This window comes from Taudactylus pleione, unplaced genomic scaffold (assembly GCF_031769625.1).
Source record: "Taudactylus pleione unplaced genomic scaffold, aTauple2 ptg000042l, whole genome shotgun sequence".
NCBI classification, from domain to species: Eukaryota; Metazoa; Chordata; class Amphibia; order Anura; family Myobatrachidae; genus Taudactylus; species Taudactylus pleione.
Genome location: NW_028284444.1, coordinates 1,886,050 through 1,900,921, shown reverse-complemented (window position 1 = coordinate 1,900,921; position 14,872 = coordinate 1,886,050). Strand labels below are relative to the sequence as shown.

Sequence of the window (14,872 nt, the reverse complement as noted above, 5' to 3'; positions counted from 1 at the left end):
CCTTTACTTATGACACAGGCGCACGCTTGGCACTACTTTGTTGATGCACGTGCGGCTACTGCGCACACAATTCACAAACACAGAAAATAATTTTTTTTTTGGTTTGGACTGGAGTGTACTTTCGGGGGTTACAGCACCCTTAACGGTCAAGCCAGCCGGCCCTTTACTTATGACACAGGCGCACGCTTGGCACTACTTTGTTGATGCACGTGCGGCTACTGCGCACACAATTCACAAACACAGAAAATAATTTTTTTTTGGTTTGGACTGGAGTGTACTTTCGGGGGTTACAGCACCCTTTAACGGTCAAGCCAGCCGGCCCTTTACTTATGACACAGGCGCACGCTTGGCACTACTTTGTTGATGCACGTGTGGCTACTGCGCACACAATTCACAAACACAGAAAATAATTTTTTTTTTGGTTTGGACTGGAGTGTACTTTCGGGGGTTACAGCACCCTTAACGGTCAAGCCAGCTGGCCCTTTACTTATGACACAGGCGCACGCTTGGCACTACTTTGTTGATGCACGTGCGGCTACTGCGCACACAATTCACAAACACAGAAAATAATTTTTTTTTTGGTTTGGACTGGAGTGTACTTTGGGGGTTACAGCACCCTTTAACGGTCAAGCCAGCCGGCCCTTTACTTATGACACAGGCGCACGCTTGGCACTACTTTGTTGATGCACGTGCGGCTACTGCGCACACAATTCACAAACACAGAAAATAATTTTTTTTTTGGTTTGGACTGGAGTGTACTTTCGGGGGTTACAGCACCCTTAACGGTCAAGCCAGCCGGCCCTTTACTTATGACACAGGCGCACGCTTGGCACTACTTTGTTGATGCACGTGCGGCTACTACGCACACAATTCACAAACACAGAAAATAATTTTTTTTTTGGTTTGGACTGGAGTGTACTTTCGGGGGTTACAGCACCCTTAACGGTCAAGCCAGCCGGCCCTTTACTTATGACACAGGCGCACGCTTGGCACTACTTTGTTGATGCACGTGCGGCTACTGCGCACACAATTCACAAACACAGAAAATAATTTTTTTTTTGGTTTGGACTGGAGTGTACTTTCGGGGGTTACAGCACCCTTAACGGTCAAGCCAGCCGGCCCTTTACTTATGACACAGGCGCACGCTTGGCACTACTTTGTTGATGCACGTGCGGCTACTGCGCACACAATTCACAAACACAGAAAATAATTTTTTTTGGGGTTTGGACTGGAGTGTACTTTCGGGGGTTACAGCACCCTTAACGGTCAAGCCAGCCGGCCCTTTACTTATGACACAGGCGCACGCTTGGCACTACTTTGTTGATGCACGTGCGGCTACTGCGCACACAATTCACAAACACAGAAAATATTTTTTTTTTTGGTTTGGACTGGAGTGTACTTTCGGGGGTTACAGCACCCTTAACGGTCAAGCCAGCCGGCCCTTTACTTATGACACAGGCGCACTCTTGGCACTACTTTGTTGATGCACGTGCGGCTACTGCGCACACAATTCACAAACACAGAAAATAATTTTTTTTTGGTTTGGACTGGAGTGTACTTTCGGGGGTTACAGCACCCTTTAACGGTCAAGCCAGCCGGCCCTTTACTTATGACACAGGCGCACGCTTGGCACTACTTTGTTGATGCACGTGCGGCTACTGCGCACACAATTCACAAACACAGAAAATAATTTTTTTTTTGGTTTGGACTGGAGTGTACTTTCGGGGGTTACAGCACCCTTAACGGTCAAGCCAGCCGGCCCTTTACTTATGACACAGGCGCACGCTTGGCACTACTTTGTTGATGCACGTGCGGCTACTGCGCACACAATTCACAAACACAGAAAATAATTTTTTTTTTGGTTTGGACTGGAGTGTACTTTGGGGGTTACAGCACCCTTTAACGGTCAAGCCAGCCGGCCCTTTACTTATGACACAGGCGCACGCTTGGCACTACTTTGTTGATGCACGTGCGGCTACTGCGCACACAATTCACAAACACAGAAAATAATTTTTTTTTTGGTTTGGACTGGAGTGTACTTTCGGGGGTTACAGCACCCTTAACGGTCAAGCCAGCCGGCCCTTTACTTATGACACAGGCGCACGCTTGGCACTACTTTGTTGATGCACGTGCGGCTACTGCGCACACAATTCACAAACACAGAAAATAATTTTTTTTTTGGTTTGGACTGGAGTGTACTTTCGGGGGTTACAGCACCCTTAATGGTCAAGCCAGCCGGCCCTTTACTTATGACACAGGCGCACGCTTGGCACTACTTTGTTGATGCACGTGCGGCTACTGCGCACACAATTCACAAACACAGAAAATAATTTTTTTTTTGGTTTGGACTGGAGTGTACTTTCGGGGGTTACAGCACCCTTAACGGTCAAGCCAGCCGGCCCTTTACTTATGACACAGGCGCACGCTTGGCACTACTTTGTTGATGCACATGCGGCTACTGCGCACACAATTCACAAACACAGAAAATATATTATTTTTTTAGCACTTGGGGGGAGCACCCCTGATGGACAGAGCACCCCCTGGACAACACTACAGCACTCCTTTAGGACTGGGACACTGCACAGGACTTTGGAGTGGACACAGCCCCTATGGAGAACTGACTGCACAACACAGTCCAGCCAGCCCCTATGGACTTTGAAGTAGTGGACACAGCCCCTATTAACAACAGCAGCACAGCACAACACAGCCAGCCCCTATGGACTTTGAAGTAGTGGACAACAGCAGCACTACACTACACTACACTACACAGCCCTAACTCCCACCCTCCCTCTTCACTGTCCACAGCCGAGTGAGAAAATGGCGCCGACGTGTGTACCTTATATAGGATCCAAAACCCGCGAGACTCAGAAGGCGGGAAGATGACGTTTTGCCTCGATTTCAGATCCGAGTCAGGCGGGAAAAGTCGAGCCTGACTCGGATCGGACTCGGATCGGGGGGGCTCGGGGGGGTTCGGATTTCAGAAATCCGAACCCGCTCACCCCTACTTATTATGGATGCTTAACATTGCAAATTTACCTGTGCACCATTATGGGGTGTCAGGATATACTAGTGATGTTACTGGTCCTCAGTGGCGTAACTAGGGTATTTGGAGGCCAGGGCAAGAGTAAAAAATGGAGCCCCCCCATGTGCGTGCGCCGTAGACGTGTGCCAAAAAAGTGGGCGGCATGTCAACATGACACACCACCGAGCATTCCTTTCCATTCCATATGCACCTTAATGCCCCCAGTAGTAGTGCCCCATATGCAGTGACCAATATACAGTACCCTCAGTAGTGCCCTTTATGCAGTGCTCTTTATGCAGTGCCCCCAGTAGTGCCCAACATATAGTGTCCCCTATGCAGTGCCCAATATATAGTGCCCCAGTAGTATTGCCTTTTACACATAAAACATGTAGACACACACAGACAGACAAAATTATACTTACCGGAATCCCCACTCCTGCGTCTGCCGCTGTCCACTGCTCCCATCCCGCTTGGGACTTGACGTCTCTCCCTTCACCCAGTGCAGGAGATGGAAGGTGGAGCTCATGAGTCAGCTCCAGCCCGGCTAATAGTCCAAGGGGTCTATTTACTAAGCAGTGTTAGGAGACAGAGTGAAAAGTGATAAGAAAGTGATAAGGTGCCAGCCAATCAGCTCCCAACTGTCATCTCACAGGCTGTGTTTGAAAATGCCAGTTGGGAGCTGATTGGCAGGTACCTTATCACTTTCTTATCACTTTTCACTCTGTCTCCTAACTGCTTAGTAAATAGATACATAAGATTATTAAGTGAATGCACAGTAAGTGACAGATAACAGAGAGACATGTATAATTATTTACACCAGACTTTTAAATATTGAACTCATCAAAATGTGTTCACTTCATTCCTAGTTCAAAAAAACTCCATGTATAATTATATTTGTGAAAAATGTCCAGAAGGAACATTTTCAGAAGTACAAAATGGAATCTGCAAACCTGGTGAAGCGTAAGTATATTTCCAGTATTATATTGAATATGTTATAGTGTAGATGAACAAACTAAATTACAGAGGGCCTAATTCAGAGATGGATATTACTGTGTTCATTCTTGTGTCTGTTGCCAGAGTTGCGGCTGCTATAATATCCAGATGTATTAGCCTGCGGCTGAATGTGCAAGCACTGAGACCCCCACAATCAGCATCTCTGCATGCTGTAATACCCATCTGTGTGTCTTGACATGCTACCATCGATGCACCATCTTGCGCACCATCGACACTTCCACCAGCCCTATGGCAGCTGCAGTTTCTCTGTCTGTACATGACCTCTTTGGCTTTCACTGACACTCCCATGACACGCCCATAACACGCCCATGAGATGGCCTTTTTTTGCATTTACTTCAGGCCACCTCCCAGTCACTACTCAGCACCGCCCATCACTTTACCTCTTCATTTCTGATACCGTCTGCCACCAAAGCAATAGCATCCTTGTGTATCCTATCTGTGTAACGCATGCGCTGTATCCAGGGCCGTAATTAGGGGTCCCCGTGGCTGGCACCGCTGCTCACCTACAGCTCCTGCATCTGGCTAGCAGGGTGTCTGTAATAAACACATACTGTCACGGTGTGTGTGTCCTGTGCTTATTTTAATATTTATTTTGCAGGTGAACTAGAGGTACTATACCAGCGGGCCCTTAATGCCCCGCATGCTGGTACTTGTGGTTCTCCAAGTGCCAGCATGCGGGAGAGGCTTGCTGGGACCTTTAGTTTTACTGTAAAAGACAAGATTTTTAAATCTATTTTTTTACACAATCAACACGGCACCCACCAGCCAGGGGTGCCGGGGATAGCCCCGGTCTATCATCCCAAGCCTGGGGTGCCCTGGAGAGGTCCTGGGGTGACTAGCAGACAGGCATCATGCTTTGGCCGGGGGACCCGGTGAAAGAGTACCCTAGCTGTGGAATTACACCCCCGCTAGAAAGAGTACAGTGCTGGTTTTGAAAAATACGGGGGACCCTACATCTTTTGTCCCCGTATTTCCAAAACCAGGACTGGCTCACTGAGCCCAGTGCTGTGTGTGCAATATACGGGGAACCCTTATGCCTTTTGTCCCCTGTATTTTCACAACCAGGACTGGTTTAGAAAAGCTTGGTGCTGGTTGTACTTTTAGGGGGGGGAAGCCACGTCATTTTTATTTTATTTTTTTTAAGACTTTACAATCTTATTACACACAGAAGCATGTAGGGATCTTACTGATCTGTACATGCATCTGTGTAACTCACACCTGATCATGCTAAAAATTCCAGCATGAAGCAGGTCTATTATTTTGGGGATTTTGTGTTCGATTTTGTGTTCGATTTGGACATGGGCATGCAAAATCGAACAAGAAATCACTATTCAAAATCAAACCAAACTGAATTCGATTTAGAAAAGGCTTCCAAACTAAAATTTTAGTAAATATGGGATTTTGACAGGGATTTTCTACATTCTACATTCGATTTGATTTTAGGTGAGCTAAATAGAACATAAAATCGAATGCAAAATCAAACTTTGATAAATATACCCCTGAGTATTGTTTGAGGGCCTGATTCAGAGATCAATGCTAAAGCCACCATCTGTATAAGCAGTGGATGTGCAAAAATATACAAATGTCGCAGATGTCTTGATTTGTATAGAGATCCCCACAGGCAGCTTTGCAAATTCAATGTCTGCATACAAAGATGCAGTACCGGTCACAGATTCTACGATAATCTGCTATAGTCGCGCAGAATGGCAGCGGGAACAGATACGCCAGAGCCATGTTTTCCGCATACGGGATTGCAGCTGCAGTCTCCGACACAGCCCGAAAACAGTAGCTACATGCCTGCACTTTGTGACCCTCCTCTGTTACCTCCTCCAAACGCTCCCTGACTGCCTCTCACACTGCAGAAAAATAGTCTCTGCGACCGCCGATGGTAATGTTACTTGACACATGCGCAGATCAACTGCATAAACATCAGCATTGTGGCCGTCTCTGAATCAGGCCCTCAGTCCACTAACTGGATTCCCATATTGTAGGAGACAGGTACAATTGTAATTATCACACAAAAATAAAGCTAATTATAAGCTCAATTTCTAAATGCACATTCCTATCTGGCCCGAACCCACTATTTGTGTCTGTTGCAAATACCCAGAAATGAAAGAACTTTTAACATCAAAATTTAATATTATATTTTGAATATTTATTAGGAAGAAAAGTATTTGGATACATTTTTATGAACAGTGGACACTATAACGCATGCTTTTATTCATGAGATAAATTCTAAATTTACAGCCCCATCATTCCGACTAAAAATAGCAGAGATGGTCTTCATACTTCTATACCTGGAACCCAGACGGATGGCAAAAATCTCCCTCCAACAATCTATAATACAGGTAAGCAGTAAGAAAAATACAACCATGCAATTTAATTATAAATATAACATTATTTTAACTGAATTATCATAATATATAAAAGAGGTGCAGTATAACTAGGGATGTGGCACTAGGACCAGGAACCCCCTGGCAATGACAAGAGTCATCACCCCTCATACTCAGACACTGGGGAAGAACCACAATCTAACAAAAAATTATCTAGGGGTCCCCCACAAAACAGGGAGTCCCATTAGACCTGTTTTTCTTAATTCCTCTACAGTCTCTTCCTGAGCTGTTTCTACAATAGTGGCATTACCAATGGCAACCCTGATGATATCAAAATGAATAACATTAATGACATCAAAGGGGACATCATCAACTCACTGGGCGGAATTCAATTCTTTATAGCCGTTATCGCGCCCGACGGAGCTATTCAATTCTTGCTCCTGTCGGGCACGATGAGCTGCCAGCGCTACATTTCAGCTCGCAGCCCCTGGGGGATGAGAGCTGAAATGTGCGAAAAGTGACATGTTTGGGCGCCCAAACATCACTTTTCGCGATCGCACCCAGCACTTTGGTCGGGTTTAGCTGCTTTACGCGGCTAAACCTGACCTCTATGGGCGCGATCAGCGCGAACATCTTGGACAATTGTATAGCGACCCGCGATCTCCTGTCACTTTAGACGGGAGATGCGGGCCGCGAATACAATTGAATTCCGCCTAATGACTTACTGACTGACTCATCAATGCCCACCCCAAACCCCTGGACCTAGAAACATTAGGGGGTCTCAGCTGTTGCAGCTGTGTTCTACTGCATGCAGACTGGCTCCCGACTGAGGGCCTGGTTCAGCGGGTCGATGGTGGCCCAGTGCGCATGCGCACGATGGAGCCGGCTCCGTCATGCGCATGCGCGAGACCCGGATAGCGACGGGCAAACCGTCGCTCCGGGTCTTGCACCAAAGGGGGCGTGCTGTCGATGTTGATTGACAGCACGCCCCCTTTGGTGGGCATGCCGGGGACGTGGCTGCCCAGACGGAGGCGTTCCCATGGGAACGCCTACCATCTGGGGCCGGCCCCACTGACATCACAAGTGATGTCAGTGGGAGTGCTTTTGGCTCTGTTTGAGCCGAAAGCACTCCAGGGCTTGCGGCAACAAGACCCTACCACAAGGGTCTCATCGTAAGCCCGATGGTCGCGATGGTCTTGACCATGCAGTTCAATGGTGACTATGTTAAAACTCCTGGTGGAAAATGGGGGGAATGGTAAAGTTCTTGAAGTTTGTGTGTACAAGACTAGCGGCGTCCCGCTGTCTCATCCATAGAAATTCAAATCAAATGTCCAGATGAATCAGTCTGAATCAGAGTGATCACCTCCGACGATTCCCCTCCCCAGATAGGGAAGTGACAGGCTACAAGGTTGAAGTGCAGGATACAGTCTTTCAATAGACGTATCACTCACTTCATCATTACCCTGCACGACCCAGGTCCGGAGATCCTACACTGCAACCCAGGTGGTTCTCCTCTCTTCTGACCAGAAGACATCCCGGAAAAACACCCATTGTACAACATTTACAGACTGATTCATCTGGACATTTGATTTGAATTTCTATGGATGAGACAGCAGGACGCCGCTAGTCTTATACACACACAAACTTCAAGGACTTTACCATTCCCCCCATTTCCCACCAGGAGTTTTAACATAGTGCACTCATTTATACTCAATCACCATTGAACTACAATAACAACTACATAGCGGGTTCTTTGCATTGCAGACCATTGTGATCACTTGTTGTGTATATATACTTGGAATATATTGCCTATGTGTTATTTTAAACCAGTAAACAGAAGGCTCTGATGATGATGACTAATAGCAATCTACACACACACATAGAGGCCTTAGGCATCTGCAAGGTATGCCGCAATGGGACTATTTACTATCCCTCCCCTGCCTGGTCATTGACTACTCCACCCCCTCTGTGACATAGACTACTCATCTGGGTGAGTCCCAGAGGGGGTAGTGCATGACCAGGCAGAGGAAGGTGGTGGTGCCGTTGTAGCACCCCATGTGCAGGCTTCTACGCATGCCCATGGTTGAGGCTGTTGCATCTCAAGATGTATACAACTCTGTTTGGATCAGAACATACACATTTATTTATTTGTTCACTACTTTTTTGGAGTAACACACGTCAGATTTTTGCTCAGCTCTGTAGGAGGAAAAGCTAGTGAATATCAACAATACATGAAACATCTCTCAACACATTACAAAGTGCTATCTATTTTTGCTCGGATACACCAGTCTTTATGGAGAAGCACATGGGCTTGTGAGCCATGATAGCAGCGTCTCTGCAAGTGCAACATGTTGCTTACAGGAGATGGGCAAATTGTGATGATTGGGGCTATGCACATACACTCATATGCAAAAAAACACGATGTGGTTAATATCCTGACTGCAGGGATTCCGGCGGTTAGAATGCCGGCACCGGATTCCCAACAATGGTCAGAATCCTGATGCCGGCATCCCGACTGCCGCAATCCCAAAGTTAAGTAGCAGGGTTTGGGGGAGGGTTAGCATTAGGGGGTGTTAGGCACTAAGGGGGAGGGTTAGGTTGAGGGGGCGAGGAGGGGGAGGTTAGCTTTAGGCACTAGGGGAGGGAGTTAGGTTGGAGAACTGGGGAGGGAGGGTTAGGGTAGGGAGAGGGGAAGGTTTAGGAAAACCTACCGGCAGGTATCTGTATCCTGCTTCAGGATTCTGACCGTTGGGTTCCCGAGCGCCGGCATCCCGTAGCCATCCCCAAAAAAATATAGATATTGTTTTGAGAAGAAACATTTTTAAATTACATGAAGGAGATGAGAAGGTGAGTTTGTGAAGATTTCTAAAGTATTGGGGAGGTTTTGACGCTTCTGTGTACTGTATTTCTTCTGTAGTAGTTGAAATCCTCATATAATAGGATCGCAACTGCGTTTACACATGCAGACAGGCAATTGTTGTGTTCTACGCTTGCACGAAGGTCTCATTGCGATCAGACGGTGATCACAGTGACTACACAGACCCATCCCAGAGTGATTGACAAGAAGTGACCATTTGGGGGTGGTGACGGGGGGTGGTCAGTGAAACGCAGATGTATGTAAGGTGAAGTGGGCGTCCTTATGTTAGGCTGTGATGGCATTGTGATAGCAATCTGCTTATTTTTGCAGTGAGACTGCGTGTGTAATCACACCTGCGATCGCAATAGCAATCCATAATGAATCAGGCCCATTGTTTACAATATGTTTCTGAGGGTCTGTTACACTTGTATATTAGGATATATTCACCCTTTTCAAACTGAAAATAGACATTGGGCAATTTTTCACCAATTTGAAACCAACAAAGAGGTAGATGATCCTTGCTTCTAGGTCGACAGGGGACTTTGACACTTCCAGATGTCGTTATTTCACATAGGACATTTATTTAAATTCTGATGTCCATCGATATACAGTAAGTGCTCAATAAACTATTATGTTGTTAACCTCTTAAAAGGTGCAAGTGTTCTCCACTAAGTATATGGTCTGGTTGAAGAGTAGCTGCCATGCAGAATATATATAAAATAATATTTTCCTTTGTTCTGTATACATTGTTTATTAACAATCCGATTAGCAATCAAAGGTGAATCCAGAAAACATTAATGGCGGAATGCATTTCCGCCAGTCATCGCATGCATGTCAGCGTTGGTAATGCCAGTAAGCATGAAGATCCCCGCAAGGGACCGCTCTGCCGGTAAGAGTGGCCCTTTGCGATGGAGGGACTTCCGGGTCTATGACCCAGAAACCCCTCCGGCATCTTTCTGCGCATGCTGCGGGGTGTGCTAGGAGGGATTGGATTGGATACCTCTATCAGCACTCGGCGGAGAGAAGCGCATAGGCTTCTATGGATAACGCCGTCAGGAAGATGGGGTTACCCCACATATCCAAGTCCCGGAATGCATAGCACTCCAGGCCTTGGTGCATATAAAAAATGTGGTCAAACCCACATTTTCGGGGTTTGACCTCATTTCTCCACTTCCTGCATCTCGCCCTAACTGTGAACTATACAGAACACAAATTAATCTCTTCCCATGCACGCTAGGGAGTACATTTATTAAGAATCGTGTTTGACTTCTAAACGAAATCGCTGGACATCGCCGGACCGTTTTAGGCTCAAAATCATGAATTTACTAAGCAGCATGTTTGATTATGTATTTAGATAGTGGTGACAGTGGTTTAGAAGCTGGAACATTCTGCTTATTGTACTTCTACTTTCAAGAAAGAAAACACTTTGGAAAGAAAATTAAAACCACACAGACAGAGTAAAGGTGCATACACACTAGACGATATGCTCCCTGAGCGATATCGTCTAGTGTGTCCCCGGCAGGCTGTGCTCAATGTCGTTTATGACATTGAGCACAGCCGCTGAACGATATCATTAACGATATCGTTCAGCGCCGGGCTCTCTCCCCCATTCCCTGACATGCAGCAACCTGACGAGATCGTCAGGTTGGCCTGCATGTCAGCCCAATGAACGATGATGACGAACGACCCGCGGGAACGCGCGTCGTCGTCATCGTTCATCTTTTTGGGCTTAAAAATGGACGATAAAGTGGACGACTGAACGATAACGATATCGTTATCGTTCAGTCATCCACTTTATCGCCCAGTGTGTATGCACCTTAAGCCACACAAATGTCTGTTATCTTTCCTCCCTCTTACTGTAATACACCATGCTACTGAGAATTGTTTTTGAGGCTTCTATGACGGATCAATCCTATTTATATGAAATGTTTGCATTCTTAAGGGCATATTTACTAAAGTGAGAGTTTTAAGAAGTGGAGATGTTACCCATAGCAACCAATCAGATTCTACTTAACATTTAACTAGCACCTTCTAGAAGATAATAGCTAGAATCTGATTGGTTGCTATGGGCAACATCTCCACTTCTAAAAACCTGCACTTTAGTAAATATATTTCTTAGTACTTCTCTGCATTTGGGGTTTCATTTTACAGGAAATAGCTTTCAATGAGAAAAACATGCCAACTCTTCTGGTCAGTGTATAAAAAGAACATGTGTTACTGCTAAAGTATCCTGGCCTCATATAGGGGATCCATTCATTATGCTAATGATAAGAGGCCCGGGGGGCAATTCAACATTGCTCCAGTGCGGAGACAGCTGATTCGTAAGTCAGCTTTCTCCGCGATGTCCTTCAGTGCTGCTTCCCACAGCATAGAAAATTAGCACTGCCGAGCATACTTGCCAACTTTACAGAACTCCTCCCCAGGAGCAGCCCGGAAGGAGATTCTGCAAATATCTTCAGGGGCGGGGCAAGACTGTAGACTTCATTGGGCCCCATCCCACCACAGGAAAAGACCGCAATTCGTGGTCTGTGAGGATGGGGTGGGACTAAATGACACGAGTCACGTCATTTTAGCCCCGCCCCCTCCCGACGGACCCGTGAATTACTAGTAAAATCTCCCTACGGTTCCGTCGTGCACATGTGCTCTGGGCCACCATCGACCCGGTTGCGAGCGCCTAGCGCTTGCGATCGGGTCTGAATCAGGCCCTCTGTTTGGATGAGAATATACACATTTATTTATTTGTTCACTACTTTTTTGGTGTAACACACGTCAGATTATTTCTTAACTGTGAATCAGGCCCTTTGTGTATAAGTAGGAAAAATTTATGAATATCAAGAGTACATGAAACATCTCTCAACACATTACAAAGTGCTACCTGTTTTTTGCTTGGATACACCAGTCTTTATGGAGAAGCACATGGGCTTGTGAGCCATGATAGCAGCGTCTCTGCAGGTGCAAAACGTTGCTTACAGGAGATGGGCAAATTGTGATGATTGAGGCTATGCACATCCACTCATATGCAAAAAAATGGGATGCGGTCAATATCCCGACCGCGGGGATTCCAGCGGTCAGAATGCCGGCAAAGGATTCCCAACACCTGTCAGAATCCAGGCGCCGGCATCCCAACTGCAACAATCCCGAAGGTGAGTAGCGGGGTTGGGGGAGGGTTACCGTTAGGGGTTAGGATTAGGCTCTAGGGGGAGGGTTAGGCACTAAGGGGGAGGGTTAGGTTGAGGGTGTCGGGAAGGGGAGGTTAGGTTTAGGCACTAAAGGGGGGAGTTAGGTTGGAGCACTGGGGATGGAGGGTTAGGGTCGGTATCCTAACCCTGTCGAGATCCCGGCTTCAGGATTCTGACCGCTGAGATCCCGAGCGCCGGTATCCCGTACCCATCCCCCCAAAAATATATATATTGTTTTGTGAGGAAACATTTTTAAATTACATGAAGGGGATGAGAAGGTGAGTTTGTGAAGATTTCTAAAGTATTGGGGAGGGTTTGACGCTTGTGTGCAATCTATTTCTTCTGTTGTAGTTGAAATCCTCAAATAATAGGTGCACAGGCGTGTACCAAGAAGAGAAATAAGAGAGAATATTGTGCCTGATCCATTACCGATCGCAATTGCGATTACACACGCAGATGGCCGATTGTTGCGTTCTGCGCATGCGTATGCATTGCAGTACGCGAAGGTCTCATTGCAATCGCAGTGACCACGCAGACTCATCGCAGAGTGATTAACAGAAAGTGGCCGTTTGGGGGTGGTGACAGGGGGGGGGGGTCGGCGAAACGCAGGCATGCCAGTGCATTTGAACGACGTTAGAGGGGCGTGCAGAATTTAGACACTGCGATGCCATACACAGCTTGGCCTTTCACTGCGTGCGATGAGGTTAGCAATTTCTGAGTAATGTCTGACCTTGTGCAAGTGTACATGAGGCTCCGATGTTACTGATGGTTTCGCAGACTTGCTGAGTATTACAGATGTGTGTAAGGTGAAGTGTGAGTCCTTATGTTAGGCATTGTGATAGCAATCATTAGTATATTTTCGCAGTGAGACTGCGTGTGTAATCGCAGCTGCAATCGGAATAGCGATCCGTAGTGAATCAGGCCGATTGTGTACAATATGTTTCTCAGGGTCTGTTACACTTGTATTTTTTGGGGATATATTCACTCTTTTCAAACTGAAAATACACGCTGGGCAATTTTTCACCATTGCCCGTTGGTGGTTGCTTTGCAACAAAGAGGTAGATGATTCTTGCTTCCATGTCGACAGGGGACTTTGGGCCTGATTCAGCAGGGATTGCAAGTGCTAAGATGCACGCAATCGGACAATTGTTGCATACAGCGCATGCGCATGCGTTCGGGAATGAGATCGCAGTATGTACGCAGACCCATGGCAGAGTGATTGACAGAAAGTGCCGTTTGTGGGTGGTGACGGGGGGGGGGGTGGTCGGGTGAACGCAGACATGCTAGTGTGTTGCAACGCCGTTGCAGGGGCGTGCATGAATTATCCATTATCCTGCATGGCCATAAGCAGCCATAGCACTGCTAGCACTGATAGCGTGTGTGGCTGTTAGTAATTTCTGAGTAAGGTCAGGGCTTGTGCAAGTGTAAACACACAGAGGACAAAACCTCCCAATGGTGCTAGTGTAACTTTGAATTACCACAACTCTCCACAATAAGTTGATGCAAGTGTGATCCCACATAAAATCCTGTGACAACTTAATACGGTAGCAGCTACTAACGGATAAGGAGCTGGGCCTTATCTAATACAATCTCAACAGGAAAAAATGTATCCAAAAGAAAGAGCGCTAACGGTATACATTATCAGTTTAATTATAGCAACTTAGGGGGTCATTCAGACCCGCTCGCGAGCGCAGGACGCTCGCAAGCGGGTCGATGTTACCCCAATGCGCATGTGCACGACGGAGGGAGCTCCGTCATGCGCATGCGCGAGACCCGGACAGCTACAGCCAAGCTGTCGCTCCGGGTCTCGCACCAAAGGGGGCGTGCTGTCGATGGTGACTGGCTGCACGCCCCCTTTGGTGGGCGTGCCGGGGGCGTGGCTCCCAGACGGAGGCATTCCCATGGGAACGCCTACCGTCTGGGTCCGGCCCCACTGACATCACTAGTGATGTCAGTGGGAGTGATTTTGGCTCTGATAGAGCCAAAATCACTCCAGGGCTTGCGGTCACCGAGACCCTACCGCAGGGTCTCGTCGCAAGCCCGATGGTCGCGATGGTCTTGACCATCGCGACCATCTTTTTGCCCGCTCGCATATGCTGTGGGTGGTCACCCACAGCTATGCGAGCGGCCAGGAGACCGCTCCATTTGTAGGTAGGAGGGCACTGATTCAGAGCGAGGGCTCTTGTCAGAGCATCCGGCTCTGAATCAGGCCCTAATAGCACTAAATGAAAAAACAGTCATGATATTAATAAATCTAAAAATAATGTCAGCTGATCACAATAAATAAAACAGACATAAAATAATTACAAACACAATTAGACATGGTATAAAACGATAAAAAAGAACCATATAATTCTAATCATGTGTGCAATATCTACACATGTGATTAACCATAATCCACTGATAATGGTTTTCCCTTCCAAATAAATAATGATTAAACACGGGACATATGTGGACTCTGCTATGT

At 46.8% G+C, this 14,872-nt stretch overlaps 1 protein-coding gene across 1 annotated transcript in view; it reads left to right on the top strand.

The window, feature by feature from the left end:
* Nucleotides 1-14,872, top strand: part of LOC148537907 (tumor necrosis factor receptor superfamily member 18-like) — a 45,973-nt gene that overhangs the window by 14,671 nt on the left and 16,430 nt on the right. The window contains exons 3-4 of the mRNA XM_088460114.1: nt 3,889-3,982; nt 6,284-6,384. Of these exons, the coding sequence (XP_088316240.1) occupies nt 3,889-3,982; nt 6,284-6,384 (195 nt within the window). The remainder of the gene's footprint in view (nt 1-3,888; nt 3,983-6,283; nt 6,385-14,872) is intronic.